Below are 16,817 nucleotides of genomic sequence, written 5' to 3'. Positions count from 1 at the left end.
TAATGTTGCACCAGTTTCAATAACTAGAGTCTTTCTGCCCGCCAGGTTGGCATGCCTGCGTATTGATGTTGGTGACACCGATCAAAACATCAATAAAAACAGAATTCCCGCAAAATCTCCTTTCCCAAATCAACTCCGCTCTGGTGATGCGCCTGATTTCCACAAAAGAGCCCCCAGACCGCCCCCCAACGCCACAATGCGCATAACCTCCATGACCGGGTGAACATAACCTCACTCTACGATGGGCATCGACTTCGATATTTTAGAACACTGCAAAAAGGTACGAGCAGATCACGGCCCCCCTTACACTTGTCCCATTGAGAAATGTGGCCGCACGTACAAATCCGTCTGTGGATTGCAATATCACCTGAAAAGCTACGATCACGATAATCCGACTCCTTTACCGCCATGCACTCCCAGCACGCCGAAGAGTAAAAAGGGGCGAGCGAGGGCCACTCCGGCGACGGTGCCGTCAGCCCCCAGCGTCCCGGAGCCGCTGACTTTCGAAGAGGCGCAGAAGATGGTGCAGTTTGACATCAACGGACAGGTGGTGAGGTGGAACATCAACGACCCTCTGGACATGGTGGCCAAGGAGGAGCTATCAGACGATGACATTCCAAGTGTCGAGAGGATCGAGCAGGCTCAAGGTCGGTATGGAAGTGCAGCTTCTTGTCTTAACTTTGCGAGTTTAGAGCCGTCGGCGCAGCTACCAGAAGCTAGTTATAAAGAACACGATAGTTACAACATCTGCGACGCTCCTTCGCGGCCGAACGCTTACATCCGCTTCATAGAGAAGAGCGTGGAGGAACTCGACGGAGAAGTCGAGTACGACGTCGACGAAGAAGACACCACGTGGCTCTCTTTGATGAACGAGAAGCGCGAAGCCTCTGGACTTAGTCCCGTTTCTGTTGACTCCCTGGAGCTCCTGATGGACCGTTTAGAAAAAGAATCTTATTTTCAGGTAACATGTCGTTGTGTCCCAATTGTATCTGCAATTGTGTGTTGTTTTAAAGGTCTATCACGTTAATGGTCAGGTTTGCACTTAATTAACTAACTTGAGGCACCTTCAGATTGTACTTGAGATATGTTTCAGGCTACAGTTAATGGCCACACGGGGGCTGTGGTGGATGACGATGCCGTCTGCTGCATTTGTATGGATGGAGAGTGTCAAAATACTAATGTGATTTTATTTTGTGACATGTGCAACCTTGCGGTGCACCAAGACTGCTATGGGGTGCCTTACATACCGGAAGGGCAGTGGCTGTGTCGCCGGTAATTCCCATCTTTCAGTATCTAAACCAACCCTTCACCCTCAAATTTCAGGTGTTTACAATCACCGAGCCGCGCCGTGGACTGCGTGTTGTGCCCCAATCAAGGGGGCGCGTTCAAACAGACTGACCGGGGGCACTGGGCGCATGTTGTTTGCGCCCTATGGATACCGGAAGTGAGATTCGCTAATACCGTCTTTCTTGAACCTATTGGTAACCACCACTACCTCCATGTCCGATTTTTTATTTTTCTTCTTCTTTAGATTCCATTGAAACCATTCCAGCAGCGCGTTGGAAATTGACGTGTTACGTCTGCAAGCAGAGGGGCGTCGGCGCCTGCATTCAGTGCCATAAGACTAATTGTTACTCCGCGTTCCATGTCACGTGCGCGCAGCAAGCCGGTTTGTACATGAAGATGGACACGGTGAAGGACACTGGGGATTCTCAGCCGGTTCTGGTGCAGAAGATCGCGTACTGCGACGTCCACGCGCCTGTGGAGACGAGTAAGCAGACCTTTTTAAAAAGAGTTGTTAATTTTTTTTATAGAAAATAAAACGTTTAAATTCTAAAATCTATTTTCAGAAGAAGCTATAAGGTGTTTATAAATGTTTCTAGCATCAAGGGTGGTTATGAAATGTCAAATAAATTTGCCGCTTATTACAAATGTGGGTTTCGATTTTTCAACTGACATTTCTAGTTAACCCCAATGATGGAACAAAGTTAGTTTAAAAAAAAACGTTCAAGTTGTGGTTTGAAGACTGAAAATCTAAGATTTTTACACAAAACCGTAACTAAATAGTCGTTGACGTAAGTGACATTTTAAATAATTGTGAACATAGTTATTTTCACTATAATAACAAAGCGGCAAAATGGTGCATAATAGGAATTTCAAAGCTCTCCTTGTTGCTAGAAACATTTATAAACACCCTGTATATGCCGTACCGTTTTAAAAAAGTGCCTAAGTTGTAGCAACTTTTATTTTACTTTATGCTACGAAGCCGGTTTTTTTAAAAAGTCGCAACTTTTTAAGTTGTGAAAAAAGATCATCACAAAATCGGGCAATTTTTGCGAAGATTCTTCTGGATGCATGATTTACGATATGTAGTTAAGTACTTAATACTCTCCATGGAGTGTCTGTCCCTCTATACCTGCAGTGAAGAGACCCAAATTTTAATTCTGTCTTAAAAAAATCAGTGTTTTCAAATACAATTTCTACTTAAAGGGTTTTGAGCCAACAACTTAACTTACTTTCAATTAAATTATTGTGTAAACCGGCTCGTAATATGAAAATGAATAAAATTGATATTACAGATGAGTAAAATTTCCCAACCGGACCACCCAAAATAGATTTTTTGAATTTCGAAGCGGTTTTTTCAGTAAAATAAAGATTTAGTGGTCTAAAAAACTATTTAAATATTATTTTGAAATTATCATTTTTGATAAAGTTATGAAGATTCAAACTTTTTTGCAGCGAATTAGCAAAATGCATTTGCTTGCAAACTACAAAAGATACAAAAATTGATTTTTACTGCTTTATTTACTATAGACACATCTATAAAATGAGTAACTAAATGAATGAAATTAACCAATAAAACAATATTTTTTTCTAAGAAAAACAAAAAAAACTTAATAAACTTCTTGTATGTTTAGTCAAAAAATTAAAAGCGCAGCTTATTCTACACTTTATTGTGACCAAGATTTAAAAAAAACGTTTCTTGGCACTTCAGAAATAAAAAACTTATACCCATTTTATCTGAGGCGGGCGAGTCGTAGCGCGTCTAACGACAGCCGATTTTACTGTTTATTGCAATTGAGTTTCTTATTTATTTATTATTGGTCGCAAAAGTGGAGACGATAAGTATAAATTTATATTTTTGTGTTAATTAATATATGCGTCAAATAAATGTTTGTTTAGTGTATCTATCACTAGCTCCTTCACCCATTGGCGGTGGCGAAAAAATTCCATTCAGTTGATATACAAAAAACCTTTTCGCGATATAGCAAATTGATAACATTTAATTTATTTTATACTGACATTCAGCCCCATCAGGAAAGTAGAACATTTTTAATAGCAGCAGAACTTTTACATTTTTATATATTAAACTAATTGGTAATTTTTTTATTTATAAAGTGCCAAAAAATGTTTTTTTTAATCTTATACACAATAAAAAGCACTTTACACAAGTTGCACTTTAAATTTTTTGGCTAAACATACGAGAAGTTTATTGGATGCAGTTTTTCTAACCACCAAATCTTTATTTTAAAGGAAAAACCGCTTCGAAATTCAAAAAATCAATTTTAAGTGGTCCGGTTGGGAAATTTTTACTCAGATATTGTTTTTTGTGTGTCGAAATTATGCCAATTTTTACACCACTTGTTTTTAAATTTATTCGTAATTAAAATTTTTATTCACTTATTTTAACACAATTTCGGTAGTTTACTAAATGGTTTGAATGTCGTTGAATTGGTTGAATCCTTTATTTTGCAAATCTTGCCTAAATTACTTACTTTTTCGCTAGCTACGAGTAATTTCGATTTTTTTTAGATTTTTTTTGCGCAAACGTGTGTATATGTCTGTACCAACTTTATGTTCTCTTGAAATTGTTTATAGCAACTGATACAAAAATGTTCTTTTCCTATTATAACTTTAATAACTAAAATTTGCATTGGGAAAATGGTTTACAAGAAAACCATGGTCATACATAAGCACCTTATTATTTTGATTTTTAATTTTACAATTTTCATTTTGAATTAGAAAAGTAGACTAATTTAATAGGATGTCGTAGATAAAACGTTGTATCTCACACGTAGTATAGTGGTCTTATAACACTCGTGCTCTTACATGACTCGAACAAACGCCCGAGTCAAGTAACTCATCAGTCATTACACTCGTAACTATAATGATGCTTTTATCCCACTAGTTACATAAATCGCGACCTGCGAACTATAAAGTTCTAAGTGATTTTCTGTAATAATTTCTAGCAAGTATAAAAAAGAAGTAAGTTAATACATACTTCAGTAAGCCAAAATGACATTAATAGATCGTCATATTTTTAAAAAAATACTTAATAAATTAAAGAGATATCACTGATCAATTTAACACTCTTCGTCACGATTCCTTCCAGCGGACGACGCGAAGGAAGACGCCCGCCAGAAAATGAAAAAAGCCCGGAAAATGCTCGCCAAGAAACGCACCACGGCGCCGGTGATTCTCATCCCGACGATTCCTCCAGAGAGGATCCAGGAGATCGGTGCCTTGGTGACCATCACGAAGAAGTCGCAGTTTATCCAACGTCTAATCGCGTATTGGACGCTAAAAAGACAGTTTAGGAATGGGGTGCCGTTGCTGCGGCGGTTACAAAGCGCCCAAGGGGGCCCTCGCGACTCCAACACCAGCAATGTGGACACGATTGAGTTGTGTCGACAGTTGAAGTACTGGCAGTGCTTGAGACAGGACTTGGAGCGAGCGAGGTTGTTGTGCGAGTTGGTCCGGAAACGCGAGAAAATTAAACTCGAGGCTATTAAAATCAGCGAAAAGTGTCTTAACATCGAGTTGAAGCCTCTGGAGGCGAGTCTGAGGGTGGTGTTGGACCTAGTGGCCGCCAAGGATATCAACGAGATCTTCAGCGAGCCGGTGGACTTGGAGGAAGTTCCTGACTACACCACCGTCGTGTCAGACCCGATGGATCTCAGCACCATGCGGAAGAAGCTCGAGGAGGGTCTCTACCCAGACCTCACCTCCATGGAGAAGGACTTTGACCTCATGATCGCCAACTGCTTAGCCTACAATAACAGAGACACGGTTTTCTATCGGTAACTTCTTCAGCGCTCATTCCTCCATGTAACTCTCACTTTCCAGCGCCGCTATTAAAATGCGCGACCAATGCGGCGCCATCTTCCGCCAAGCCCGGAAAGAGCTGGAAGCCAGTGGTCTCCTCAACGAATCTAAACCAAATGGGGAAAATGTTGGATCCGGGAATGAAGAATCTCTAGCTTCGGACATCGACAAAGAACTGGAGAGTTTGCAGGGGAAAATCGGTCCGGACGTCATCACCAAACTCGAGGATTTGTTGGTGAAGAGCCAAGCGTTGAAGCACGGATTGGCGAGGGCCAAAAGAATGAAGATGGTGAGGAGCGAGTTGAACAAAGCGAAGAAGAACTTGGCGAACACGGACAGCTCGCAGTCGGATGGGGAGATTGAGGGGGGAGAGGCGAAGAATAATTCTCAGAGTTCAGGTGCGTGAAGTTTTTATTAATTTTGTCTTGAGAACCTCAGAATACACATTCTTGTGGTGTTAATAACGGGTTCCTCTTTGATACAGTCCCATTAACTTGCCGTTGTCGCAATAAGAGTCGAAGCAGATTCTTGGGATTGGGCAAGTTCTATTTTCACCACACGGCTCGAGTTTTCCTGGAAAATTTTGTTAGATACAGGATGTTCGCGGGTAAATACAGCATGTTCGTCTTGATAAACTGAAGGAAAAATGTTAGACCAGTAATTAAACACCCACTCGTATGGTGTGTTGCCAACCTCAGTAATAAAAAAACAAAAGCTTTGATCCAAACAGATTCTCTTTATTGGCAAAAAATCAGCGAGCATAACAGGTGTGCCAAAACAGAACCAATTAAAATTTAATAACCCATGTAATTCAATAAATTCAAAATTAAAAATTTGTGTTAAATTCTGCAAATTTGAAAGTTTTAACGATAATGCTGTAAAATTTGGTGGACTTTATATCGAAGGGCATTGGTGGAATAAATTAAATTTCAGAATTTTAGAAGCAAAAACGAAATTTCTAAAATTTTGTAATTGTAATATAAAGCCAAAAGTCAAGGGAATCTGTTAAATTCTGCTAATAAAAAAAATATGATTTAGTTAGATAAACGCGAACTGCAAGTTGACCCACACACTTCTCGCCCTACAAATTATTATTTTGGTTACAAAACACGATGAATTTCAAACAATTATTTCCGAATCTATTGGTCCTTACGTAGATTTGACTAGAAATAGAAAAAGACGATTTTTTTTCAGCAAAAAGTTGGTCAATTTTTAAGAAGAATGCCCAATTTATCAATCATTTTTTACTCAGATCATCAAAGTGCAAAACGCCCTGTATGAACTTACTTGAGTTATACTGCGGCAAATCCAGATTATCTGTAGAATTGATGGAATTATCTCACATAATTATTTTAATGGTACTTACAGATTGTCATCCGTGCAGTTAAATTCTGCACCAAAAGAAACCCCACTATTAAAATAAAAGAAAAACTTAAAATATTCATTTTTAAGACTTTTATTGTACGACTTTTTAAACCGAATGCTCTGTATATCACCCACTTTTTATTTATGCAAATTTTTTATCGCTTCGATAGGAATTCGGCGATACGGAAGCCCCTTTTTTACATTGCTTTTAATGGAAAAGTATTTAAAAACAGTCTTTTTCTTATCTGTAGTATTTATTGTTGGACGTGACGTTGCAATTACGTAAAGTAAACTTTTATTTATGTTAATCAAGAGAATAATCGTCGTACGTTATACCAAAGGGATGGGAGTAAATCCCTTCTTCGGCACTGTCGTTGTAGAGACCCATCGACATACCATCATCGCAGAGGAAATTAAAACAAGTGAAATTCTCCGGGCACGCATTGCTGAGTCCACATGGTTCCAATTCCCCTAAAAAACAATTAGGGGTGGGTTAAGAATTTCTTAACTTACCAGCCTCCAGATGGACAAGAAGCGTCACCAATACGAAGAATTTTAACACCGCCATTCTCCCCTTCTAACTGAAGTGGCGTCTTTTAAAAGCCCTCAAATTATACCGTTTATTTTATGATTTACGGCCTTAGATAATCGCTAATTTGAAGATAGCGCAGTTTTGCTAATTAGTGCTTTTCAGGGGTGTCTCCCAGTGGCGTCAACCGCAGAACCGCCGTACTTTTCACCAGAAAGGCACAAGCAGCCCTGAAGAAACCCGCGGAGGAGAAAGATGAGAAGGACGCGCCGTCTCCAGGGGCTGCGAAGCCGTGAGTTTGCTAATTTACTTAATTTTATGGCCGGGGACACGATAAGAAGTTTTTATGGTTTTGCACGGTTGTTTATTGACGGATGTGAAAACTTTAAGCAGTTTTCGATTTTGCGCGAAATTCTGCGTAAAATGAGTACCAAAAATTTAAATTTGCTCCGGAAATCAGCGAGAAATCCACCAAATTAGAGTTGGAAAATTTAGACGAATGGTTTTGACATCACTAATTCGGTTATTTATTGACGATAGCGAAAACTTCAAGCAGTTTTTGATTTTGCGCGAAATTCTGCGTAAAATGAGTACCAAAAACTTAAATTTGGTCCGAAAATAAGCGAGAAATCGACCAAATTAGAGTTGGAAAATTAAGACCAAAGGTTTCGGCACTACTAATTCGGTTATTTATTGACGGATGCGAAAACTTCAAGCAGTTTTCGATTCTGCGCGAAATTTTGCGTAAAATGAGTATCAATAATTTAAATTTGCTTCGGAAATCAGCGAGAAATCTAAAAAATTGAATTGGAAAATTAAGACCAAAGGTTTTGGCACTACTAATTCGGTTATTTATTGACGGATGCGAAAACTTCAACCAGTTTTCGATTCTGCGCGAAATTCTGCGTCAAATGAGTAACAAAAATTTAAATTTACTCCGGAAATAAGCGAGATATCGACCAAATTAGAGTTGGAAAATTAAGACCAAAGGTTTCGGTACTACTAATTCGGTTATTTATTGACGATTGCGAAAACTTTAAGCAGTTTTCGATTCTGCGAGAAATTCTGCGTAAAATGAGTACCAATAATTTAAATTTGATCTGGAAATAAGCGAGAAATCGACCAAATTTGAGCTGGAAAATTAGGACCAAAGGTTTCGGCACCACTAATTCGATTATTTATTGACGGATGCGAAAACTTCAAGCAGTTTTTGATTCTGCGCGAAATTTTGCGTAAAATGAGTATAAAAAATTTAAAATTAGTCTGGAAATAAGCGAGAAATCGACCAAATTAGAATTGGAAAATTAAGACCAAAGATTTCGGCACTACTAATTCGGTTATTTATTGATGGATGCGAAAACTTCAAGCAGTTTTCGATTCTACGTGAAATTCTGCGTAAATGAGTACCAATAATTTAAATTTGCCCCGGAAATAAGCGAAATATCGACCAAATTAGAGTTGTAAAATTAAAACCAAAGGTTTCGGTTATTTATTGACGGATGCGAAAACTTCAAGCTGTTTTCGATTCTGCTCGAAATTCTGCGTAGAATGAGCACTAAAAATTTAAATTTGGTCCGGAAATCAGCGAGATATCGACTAAATTAGAATTGGAAAATTAAGACCAAAGGTTTCGGCACTACTAATTCGGTTATTTATTGTCAGATGCGAAAACTTCAAGCAGTTTTCAATTCTGCGCGAAATTCTACTTCAAAGGAGTACCAAAAATCTAAATTTGCTCCGGAAATAAGCGAGATATCGTAAAATTCAGACGAAAGGTTTCGGCATCACTAATTTGGTTATTTATTGACGGATGCGAAAACTTCAAGCAGTTTTCAATTCTGCGCGAAATTCTGCTTCAAATGAGTACCAATAATTTAAATTTGATCCGGAAATAAGCGAGAAATCGACCAAATTAGAATTGGAAAATTAAGACCAAAGGTTTCGGCACTACTAATTCAGTTATTTATTGACGGATGCGAAAACTTCAAGCAGTTTTTGATTCTGCGTGAAATTCTGCGTAAATGAGTACCAATAATTTAAATTTGCTCCAGAAATAAGCGAAATATCGACCAAATTAGAGTTGTAAAATTAAGACCAAAGGTTTCGGCACTACTAAATCGGTACTACTAATTCGGTTATTTATTGACAGATGCGAAAACTTCAAGCAGTTTTCGATTCTGCGCGAAATTTTGCGTAGAATGAGTACCAAAAATTTAAATGTACTCCCCAAATAAGCGACCAAATTTGTTTTTCCAGGAAGAAGAAGGGGCGCCCGCGGCGCCCCGCAGAAGCCTCAGTGAACTCGAAGAAGCTGGACGCCGTCCCCGACAGCTTCAAGGTGTACCGAGCCGGGCACCAGACCTCCGGCGACGAGAACAGCGACAGCGGCACCAGCCTCTCCACGTGCTACTCGCACGAAGCCTCCGAGGTGGACTCGGAGGACGACAGCGATTCCGACCAAGCCCCTGAGAATGCCGACGTCGCGACGGAAAAGGTGGAGTTGAAGCCGTTGCAGCTCGTCTGGGCGAAATGTCGAGGGTATCCGTGGTACCCCGCGTTGATTATAGACCCGGAGATGCCCAAAGGGCATCTGCATAATGGGGTGCCGATACCGTCGCCTCCTAGTGAAGTGTTGGCGTTGCGGTCGAATCACACCGAGCAAGTTTACTTGGTTTTGTTTTTCGATGTGAAGAGGACGTGGCAGTGGCTGCCGGCGGAGAAGCTGGAGATTATGGGACTTGATCAGGAGAGGGACGAGGCGAAGGTAAAACAATTCGAAGAAAATTATTTTTATTGCCAATTGAAATGTTTTAGGTTAATGAGCCGCGGAAGCCCGCTGATAGGAAAGCCGTCAGGAAGGCCTATGAAAACGCTCTTCAGTACGAGTCCCAAGTAAACGGCCCCGATGCCGCAGAAGCGGCTTCTTAGAATTGTGTTGTTTATCAAAATTTTTTGATCCGATTCCAGATCTCTTTTTACCTGTAATTTGCTTTAAGAATAAAAATTTCTAAGAATTATCGTCTTGTTTTTACCCCTTTTTCGTACCGCATTAACAAACGCTGGAAAGGCAAGATTAGTGTCGTTGGAGAAGTGGTGTTTGATACCGATGAAATTGACAATTGGGGGAGGACCATGGGGGAAGTACGGTTCTTCGGCTTCCACATCCAGAAATGGATCGGGGTAGGCATTAGGGGGTGCGAACGTGGGGTCGCGGGCTACTTCGTCGTCGGGGAAATCGTCTTCTTCGCTGTCGTCATCGTAGTCGTCGTCGGAGTCTTTAAAAGGGGGGTGGTTGCATTTTTCGTTGTGGTGGAGGCGGGCGTGTTTATGGGCGCGCGAAGGGAGCTTAGCTGGAAAATAAAATTGCAATGAAAGTAGTTGTATAAGACGTACCAAAAAAAAACCTGATTTTTTAGATTGTTTGATATTTTAGGACTTGTAGATTCTTCAAATTGAACTCTTCGAATCTTTAGATTCATCAGGTTCTTTACAAGAAGTTCTTCCAATGGTTTTGATCTTTGTCAAGTTTTTAGGAGGAATTTCAGATCATTCAGTTTGTTTTAGGTTATTCAGATTTTTCGACTCTACATTTTTCAAATTCTTCATATCTTCAGTTTTTTAATTGTCTTTTCATGTTCTTGAGGCTCCAAAAATTTTTCGGATACTTCAGATTTCTTCAGTCTGATACATGCTCTATCTGATTGGCTACTTCAATCTTCAGATCTTTTGATTTCTCTAGATCTTTCTGATCATTTAGATTTTCTTCAAATCTTCAGATCTATCAGATTTTTCTAGTTTCTTTAGAGTAGTTTTTTTCCTCAGGCCTTTCAGACTCTTTTCATATTCTTCAGGTCTTTCAGATTCTTCGGATACTTCAAATTTCTTCAGTCTGCGAGAAACTCTATTTTTTTTTGTTACTTTAGAATTTTCAGATCTTTTGTTTGCTAAAGTTTTTTTTATAATGTTTGCTTTTTTCACTTTCTTCAAATACTTTTCATACTCTTCAAGTCTATTTTAGATTTCTTTATTCTGTTAAATGCTATATCTTTATTGATTACTTAATTGGAATCTTCAGATCTTTTGAATTTTCCACATTATTCAGATCATTTTGATCATTTTCAAATTGTCTTTAGATATTCAGATTTTTTAGTTTTTTTAGAATACTTATTTTATATATTTTGCTGTTCTTCGCGTTTTCAAATGCTTTTTACGTCTTTCAGATTCTTCAACTTCTTCGGGTACTTTATATTTCTTCAGTCTATTAGACGTTCTAATTTTATTAATTACTTTGTTATCTTCAGATCATTGAATTCTCCAGATCTTTTAGAGCATTTAGATCCCTTTCAAATCGTTCAGATTCTTCGGATTTTTCAGTTTCTTTAGAGAGTTTTTGGCCGCGGAATATCAAAGGAAAGGAAAATAAAAAAATATTCAAAACTATTTACCTGAAGCACAGAAATACAAAACCGCCACTAAAAGTACCAAACATGTTTTCACTTCCATTGCTAATTCTGAACTAAAAACTTTCTGCAACCGCTGCTCATTTATACCCGATAAACCAAGAATGCCAACTAGATCCATAAATTACCACACAATTGCAAGTTCACCATTTTTTATTCACCCACAACCCAATTTTACATTTTCCCATTACAATTGATGATGCTCATGGTGTCTCTCATGGTGTCCATGGTACTCCTTAGCATTGGCATGATGAGCATGGTGTTCCTTCCCATGACCATGGTACGCTTTCTCATGGTTCCCCAAATGTTTCTCATTACCATGATGATGGGACTTCACATGATGGGCAACGTAATGTTTAGCGTGGTGCAAATGTTTAGCAATTCCTGTAAAAAAACTTGAGTACCATTGAGTACCATTTAGTACAATCCCAACCTTTGTGCTTGTCTTCCGTGGCCGTTGGAGTTGTCGATGTCACAGGACAGGTGCAGGTGCAATCTCCCTGTTGCGTGGTGTAAGTATCTGAAGAGTTGCTACCACCAGCGCCGCCTGGTTCAGTACTACCTCCTGATTCGGTACTACCCGAACTGTCACCAGAATCTGAAGATCCTCCGGTACCTTCAGTGGTAGCACCTGGCTCACCCGAGCTGCTGGAATCACCTCCGTCTCCAGGAGTGGTACTCTCACCTGGTTCTATTGCTCTGTGAGTACAACACCAGAAACTAAAAGGAAGAAAACTTACCATCGCTCGTGCAGACTTCCACACACTTTCCTTGATTGTTGGCTCTGTAGAGTCGAGACGCAACTTGCAGAGGAGAGTTTCTGGCGTGTAAGGAGTGGTGCGCTTTGGTGGCGGCGGCCAGGACGACCAACAACAGAACGACTTTGAGAGTCATTGTTTGTTTGATTGCGGATTTGTGACCTGATTGTTATTTATACGTTCGCCTAAAGAATTTTCGAAATAATTTTGAACGTTTTATCGCGGAATGTGCCAGGAATAGGTGACGTTTTCGTGTTCGTGTTTTCAGAATAGCCGATAAGGGAGTCATTTTAATTGTATAATGAATTACTCTGTATATCTAGATGTGGTATTTTCGCATTTTTGCTTGGTGAATCAACGGTGGAAGATTCCGTGCAAACATTAAAAAAAAATGGGAAAACATGCATTTATGCAAGTACTGGGAGTTTGAGCATTCTTTTCTGCCTTTTCTCCCGGCGACGGTACTTTATGTTTTCTTTAATCTTCTGCTTCTTCAGCAAGGAGTTGCTCACAGGTCGTACCAAGAAATAGTAAAGTACCTCGACGAAGCTTAGAATGCTGGCGCCGAGGAAGAGAGCGGTACTACCACCCATTGAAACTACAAGAAACCCTGAGCGACTCTCTAGGAGTTGAAAAGTCGTACCAACTAAATCGAGTTGTCCTCTGACCACGTTCCTCTTGTACCGTTCTGTTGGTAACCTCTCCAGCGACAACTCCACAATTGCTATATCTTCCGGTACGCTACAAAGAAGTGTTAAATTTGCGGTACTACCTAAAACCGCACCTGTGCTTGTCGTCTTTGATCACCGCAAGCTCAATTTCCGTACAGCTGGGTAAGCAGTCGCAGATTAATCCAGTTCTGTTGGCCCAGTAGGGCTTTAAGACGGCTAATTCGTTGTAATGTTTGTTGAGGCAGTAGAGACCGGTGATGTTACATTGTAGTGTTGGAGCTACAAAGATAAGACAAGAAGATGGGAATTTTTAGGGGTTGAAAAGAGTACGAGTGTTGGGCATCAGGTGGTGGACGCATCCGCAGATTCGCTTTTGGGCGTCTTTTCGGCATTGGACGCTGCACGCGCTGTAGCTGTAGTGCTGGTAGACGTCCAAGTTGGACTCGTCGGTGAAGCGGCATTTGCGTTGGCGGATGTTAACGTCTTTTACCTAAAATGGGAAAAAAATTTTAAACTTCTTTCTTCGATTTTCTTTCTGTTTAGATAGACACTATTTGTTGGATTCTGTTTAGACTTTTTTTAGATTTTGTTAAACTTTTTTTGGTTCACTTTGGGCTCCTTTTGTTACTCTTTTGTTTTTTTTTTAATTGTTTCAGCTTCATTTGGTTTTTTTTGGGCTTACTTTAAACACTTTTTTAGCTGTTTCATGTTTTTTAAACTTTTTTAGAACTTTTTTTGTAGTCTGACCAAAAAGTAAAATAGAAAAATATTAAAGATTTTTCCTCGTAAAAATAAAAAATTCTAAAATTTGTAACTTTTGCTCTCCAATTTTGCAAATTGGTACAATTAATAAATAGTTTAAGAGTAGTAACCTCAGAAAATTTTATTGCTTTAGAACAGAAAATGACAGAACTAGGAATTTGATAGAAAAACATTGAAGATTTTTGGCTTTTCGCGAAAATAAAAAATTCTAAAATTTGTGCCTTTTGCTCTACAATTTTGTATTTTGTTACAATTAGTACCTAGTTTAATAGTAGTAACCTCCGCAAATTTCGTTGCTCTAAGACAGAAATTGACAGAATCAAGAATTTAATAGAAAAATATTGAAGATTTTTGGCTCCTCGTCAAAATGAAAAATTTTTAAATATCAAATATCCAAAATTTAAACGGCCATAACTCGGTTATTTTTTGCCGTACGTTGATTCTAAACCTAGTTTTGGAAGCTGCGCGAATTTTTGCGTAAAATGACGCAAATAACGCAAGTTTGCTCCAAAAATAAGCGAAACATCGACCAAATTAAAATTTATAGAAATTCTCTTTAGACTTGTTTTTAATTCTCTTTAATTTCTATTAGTCTTTGTTTTAATTATTTTTCGCATTTTGGACTTTTAAAGGTTTTTTTTAGTTCATTTTCGGCTGTTTTTAGACTCTTTTAGGAACTCGTTTCTCTCTCGGCAAGCCGTTATTGAGTTATTTTTAGGAGTTTTTTAGACTTTTTTTATTGACTTGGTTTTTGACTTGTAGAGACTTTCTGAAGCATTCCATTAAGCTTTCTTTGCCTGACTCTGATTAGACTTTTTTAGTTCTCTTCTTGATTTATTTAGACTTTTTTTTAGGTCAGAGTTTTGTGTTTTTTAGCTTTATTTATGGTCTTTTTTTAGACATTTTTTGTGTTTTCTTTTATTTCGCTTTGGTTCTCTTTGGGCTTCTTCCAATTTGTTTTAAGTCTTTTTTAGCTTCATTTCGGCTCTCATCAGACTCGTTTAAGTCCTCATTATCTATTAAATGTTCTTTCTTAGGTTTTCTTTAGTTTATTTTAGAATCGTATGAGACTCTGTTTAGTTTTTTTTTCAATTTTTTTGTAGCCAAGAGGCTAAAGATACGCAGTTCTATTTTTGAGCATTTCTTAGCTTGTTTTTAGCCTATTTTTGGTTTATGAAACAATTTTTAGCTTTTTGGACTTTTTTTTAGGTTTTTATTAGCTCTTTTGTGCCTATTTTTAGTCACTTTTGAGGTTTCCGAGACAATCCTTTAAGCTCTCTTTGCTTGATTCTTATTAGACTTTTTTTAATTTTTTTTTTTGTATTTAGATTATCTTTAGGTCAGATTCGGCCATTGTTAGACTATTTTTAGTTTCCTAGTTATTCTTCTTTTTGATTTTTTCACTCTCTTTCGGCTTCCATTAGCTTCCTTTATACCATTTTATCTAGGCTTCTTTTTGACTACCGTTAAAGTCTTTTAGCCTTTTTTTGAACACTTTTTCGATTTGTTTGGTATGAATTTTAGACCTTATTTAAATTTTCTTTGGGATCTTTTTTTGACGTCCTCTAGACTTTAGACTAACCTGAGATCTATCATGGTCTCTTTTGTCTCTTAACAGGCTAATATTAGACTTTTAAAACCACAGCATCAAAGAAAAGCACTGAATGACAAGAATGAGGAATTAAAAAAAAAAATCAAAGAAGATTTCTCAAGAAGACCGAAATCAGGAGAATAAAACTGAAAGATACTTACTTCCGGTTGATTTTCTATCTCTTTAATGGCGAAGAAACGATGATGATGGGTCTGCAGAGGAACTTGTATCACCTCCGTGGTCAAAGTGGTCATCGATGGCACTTCTTGCTCCCCCAAAATGTATATATTAGCAACACCACTAATCTCCAAATACAAACTTCCAGTTCCTTTTTTTATACTGGAAACCATCGGCATCTTCTCAACAGTCTTCCTCTTCACTTGTATAGAGTTAATAGCGAAACAAACTCCCATTTCGCTGTCCATCTCACCAAAAGACTTGCAACAGTCAAACTCTTCATCGTTCCACTTACATTTCCGCAGAATATCTCTACATCCACTTCTAACTTCCGTCGAAAAGTCGCTAAAATTCCTCTTGAAGCACTGTTCGTTGACGATGGGAGCCTCCGGGCCACAATTCTGAAGAGTATAGTGCAACTGCCCCCGAAAAAAAACGTGTTCTTTGATAACTTCATCGATATTATAATCGTGCGGATCTCCATAAATCCGATCCGTGGCTTTGCTAAGACGATCCTCATTGTCCGTTTCGCAGATTGAAATCGATGGAAAACTAGTATCCCATTCTAGGTAGTTAGTATCCACGACGAAGCTGATGGCGTTGTTTTGGAAGTCTTCCCACGCGGAGTGGATGAGGAGGCCGGTGGCGATCCAACTCAAAGTGCAGCAGATGCTCCAGAAAATCCTGGAGGTTTTCAATATTTCAAGTTAGAAAAACAAGAAGTTTTAGTTTTACCGTTCGGTCCAGTGTCTTCCAGATTCGGCAATGTAGCGGTAACCGTGAAAAGAAGTGTTAAGAAGGTACTGGCGGAGGTGGGACTGTTTGCCTTCCATTTCCTCGGCGGAAATGAGCGGAAGATTGCTTAAGCCGTGATTGCTAAATCAATATTTTGGACATTATGGTTGTATTGTCTAGTTTCTTTTGTGATTTTGTGTATTTATTGATTATTTTCTTTGTTATTATCGATAAAATCTGATATAAATATAATAAAAAAAATATAATTCTGGCTGGAATTCGCAAAGAAGAGCTCGAAATATACAAAACCATCAATTTATATCAAGATTCATCAGCTGAATTGCAAGAAAACAGCAGAAATCTGCACGAAATCATTAAATTTCTTAAAGAAATCTGCTTATTTCGATGCAAAACGACGATTTCTCACTGATTTTCGCGGTTTTCTGGCTTGAATTCGCAAAGAAGACTACGAAATCTACAAAACTAGCACTTTTTATCAGGACTCAACGGCTGAATTGCATGAAAACAGCAGAAATCTGCACGAAATCATCAAAATTCTTAAAGAAATCCGCATATTTTGATGCAAATCGACGATTTCTCGCTAATTTTCGATGTTTTCTGGCTTGAATTCGCAAAGAGGAGCACGAAATCTACAAAACTATC

General features: G+C 38.5%; 3 protein-coding genes and 2 long non-coding RNA genes across 6 annotated transcripts; 1 reads left to right on the top strand and 4 right to left on the bottom strand.

Moving 5' to 3' along the window:
* Positions 1-241: 241 nt before the first annotated feature.
* On the top strand, positions 242-9,991 carry Br140 (bromodomain-containing protein 140). Of its 2 annotated transcripts, XM_088032063.1 has the most exons (11): positions 242-647; positions 693-961; positions 1,014-1,034; positions 1,094-1,272; positions 1,324-1,481; positions 1,532-1,771; positions 4,394-5,081; positions 5,128-5,504; positions 7,166-7,292; positions 9,257-9,764; positions 9,815-9,991. In XM_088032063.1, exons 1-11 carry the CDS (start codon positions 242-244, stop codon positions 9,926-9,928), a joined length of 3,087 nt encoding a protein of 1,028 aa, XP_087888189.1. In that variant the 3' UTR covers positions 9,929-9,991. The 2 variants fall into 2 exon arrangements, with proteins under 2 accessions (XP_087888189.1, XP_087888188.1); XM_088032062.1 differs by lacking the exon at positions 1,014-1,034 and having other exon boundaries at positions 242-961.
* On the bottom strand, positions 5,500-6,618 carry LOC148177670 (uncharacterized). The gene is made up of 3 exons (XR_015769757.1): positions 6,473-6,618; positions 6,394-6,423; positions 5,500-5,679 (listed from the first exon to the last, which is right to left on the bottom strand). It is a non-coding gene; the product is annotated as an uncharacterized LOC148177670 (long non-coding RNA).
* LOC148177669 (uncharacterized) lies at positions 6,547-7,067 on the bottom strand. Its single transcript, XR_015769758.1, has 2 exons — positions 6,985-7,067; positions 6,547-6,942 (listed from the first exon to the last, which is right to left on the bottom strand). It is a non-coding gene; the product is annotated as an uncharacterized LOC148177669 (long non-coding RNA).
* A 1,604-nt stretch (positions 9,992-11,595) lies between the features above and the next one.
* Positions 11,596-12,382, bottom strand: LOC148177667 (uncharacterized). Its single transcript, XM_088032065.1, has 3 exons — positions 12,201-12,382; positions 11,894-12,151; positions 11,596-11,844 (listed from the first exon to the last, which is right to left on the bottom strand). Exons 1-3 carry the CDS (start codon positions 12,352-12,354, stop codon positions 11,648-11,650), a joined length of 609 nt encoding a protein of 202 aa, XP_087888191.1. The 5' UTR covers positions 12,355-12,382; the 3' UTR covers positions 11,596-11,647.
* Positions 12,383-12,470: 88 nt separating this feature from the next.
* On the bottom strand, positions 12,471-16,252 carry LOC148177666 (sodium channel protein Nach-like). The gene is made up of 5 exons (XM_088033385.1): positions 16,155-16,252; positions 15,404-16,103; positions 13,220-13,379; positions 13,003-13,168; positions 12,471-12,959 (listed from the first exon to the last, which is right to left on the bottom strand). The coding sequence occupies exons 1-5, from the start codon at positions 16,250-16,252 to the stop codon at positions 12,626-12,628; spliced, it is 1,458 nt and encodes a 485-aa protein (XP_087889511.1). The 3' UTR covers positions 12,471-12,625.
* Positions 16,253-16,817: the final 565 nt, after the last annotated feature.

Source organism: Gnatocerus cornutus, chromosome 3 (genome assembly GCF_029298725.1).
Source record: "Gnatocerus cornutus isolate USDA-ARS CGAHR chromosome 3, icGnaCorn1.1, whole genome shotgun sequence".
NCBI lineage: Eukaryota > Metazoa > Arthropoda > Insecta > Coleoptera > Tenebrionidae > Gnatocerus > Gnatocerus cornutus.
Note: the sequence above shows the minus strand (reverse complement) of the source record. Positions and strands in the feature narration are given on the sequence as shown.

Excerpts from the sequence above, each read along its gene's own strand:
- LOC148177667 (XM_088032065.1), bottom strand. The coding sequence starts at position 12,354 with ATGACTCTCAAAGTCGTTCTGTTGTTGGTCGTCCTGGCCGCCGCCACC. Across the intron at positions 12,152-12,200 it reads GGAAGTCTGCACGAGCGATG|AACCAGGTGAGAGTACCACT; the intron begins GTAAGTTTTCTT and ends ACAGAGCAATAG. Across the intron at positions 11,845-11,893 it reads CACGGAAGACAAGCACAAAG|GAATTGCTAAACATTTGCAC; the intron begins GTTGGGATTGTA and ends GTTTTTTTACAG.
- Br140 (XM_088032062.1), top strand. The coding sequence starts at position 242 with ATGGGCATCGACTTCGATATTTTAGAACACTGCAAAAAGGTACGAGCA. Across the intron at positions 962-1,093 it reads AAAAAGAATCTTATTTTCAG|GCTACAGTTAATGGCCACAC; the intron begins GTAACATGTCGT and ends GATATGTTTCAG. Across the intron at positions 5,082-5,127 it reads AGAGACACGGTTTTCTATCG|CGCCGCTATTAAAATGCGCG; the intron begins GTAACTTCTTCA and ends CTCACTTTCCAG.
- LOC148177666 (XM_088033385.1), bottom strand. The coding sequence starts at position 16,252 with ATGGAAGGCAAACAGTCCCACCTCCGCCAGTACCTTCTTAACACTTCT. Across the intron at positions 16,104-16,154 it reads GGAAGACACTGGACCGAACG|GATTTTCTGGAGCATCTGCT; the intron begins GTAAAACTAAAA and ends GAAAACCTCCAG. Across the intron at positions 13,380-15,403 it reads AGATAGAAAATCAACCGGAA|GTAAAAGACGTTAACATCCG; the intron begins GTAAGTATCTTT and ends TTCCCATTTTAG.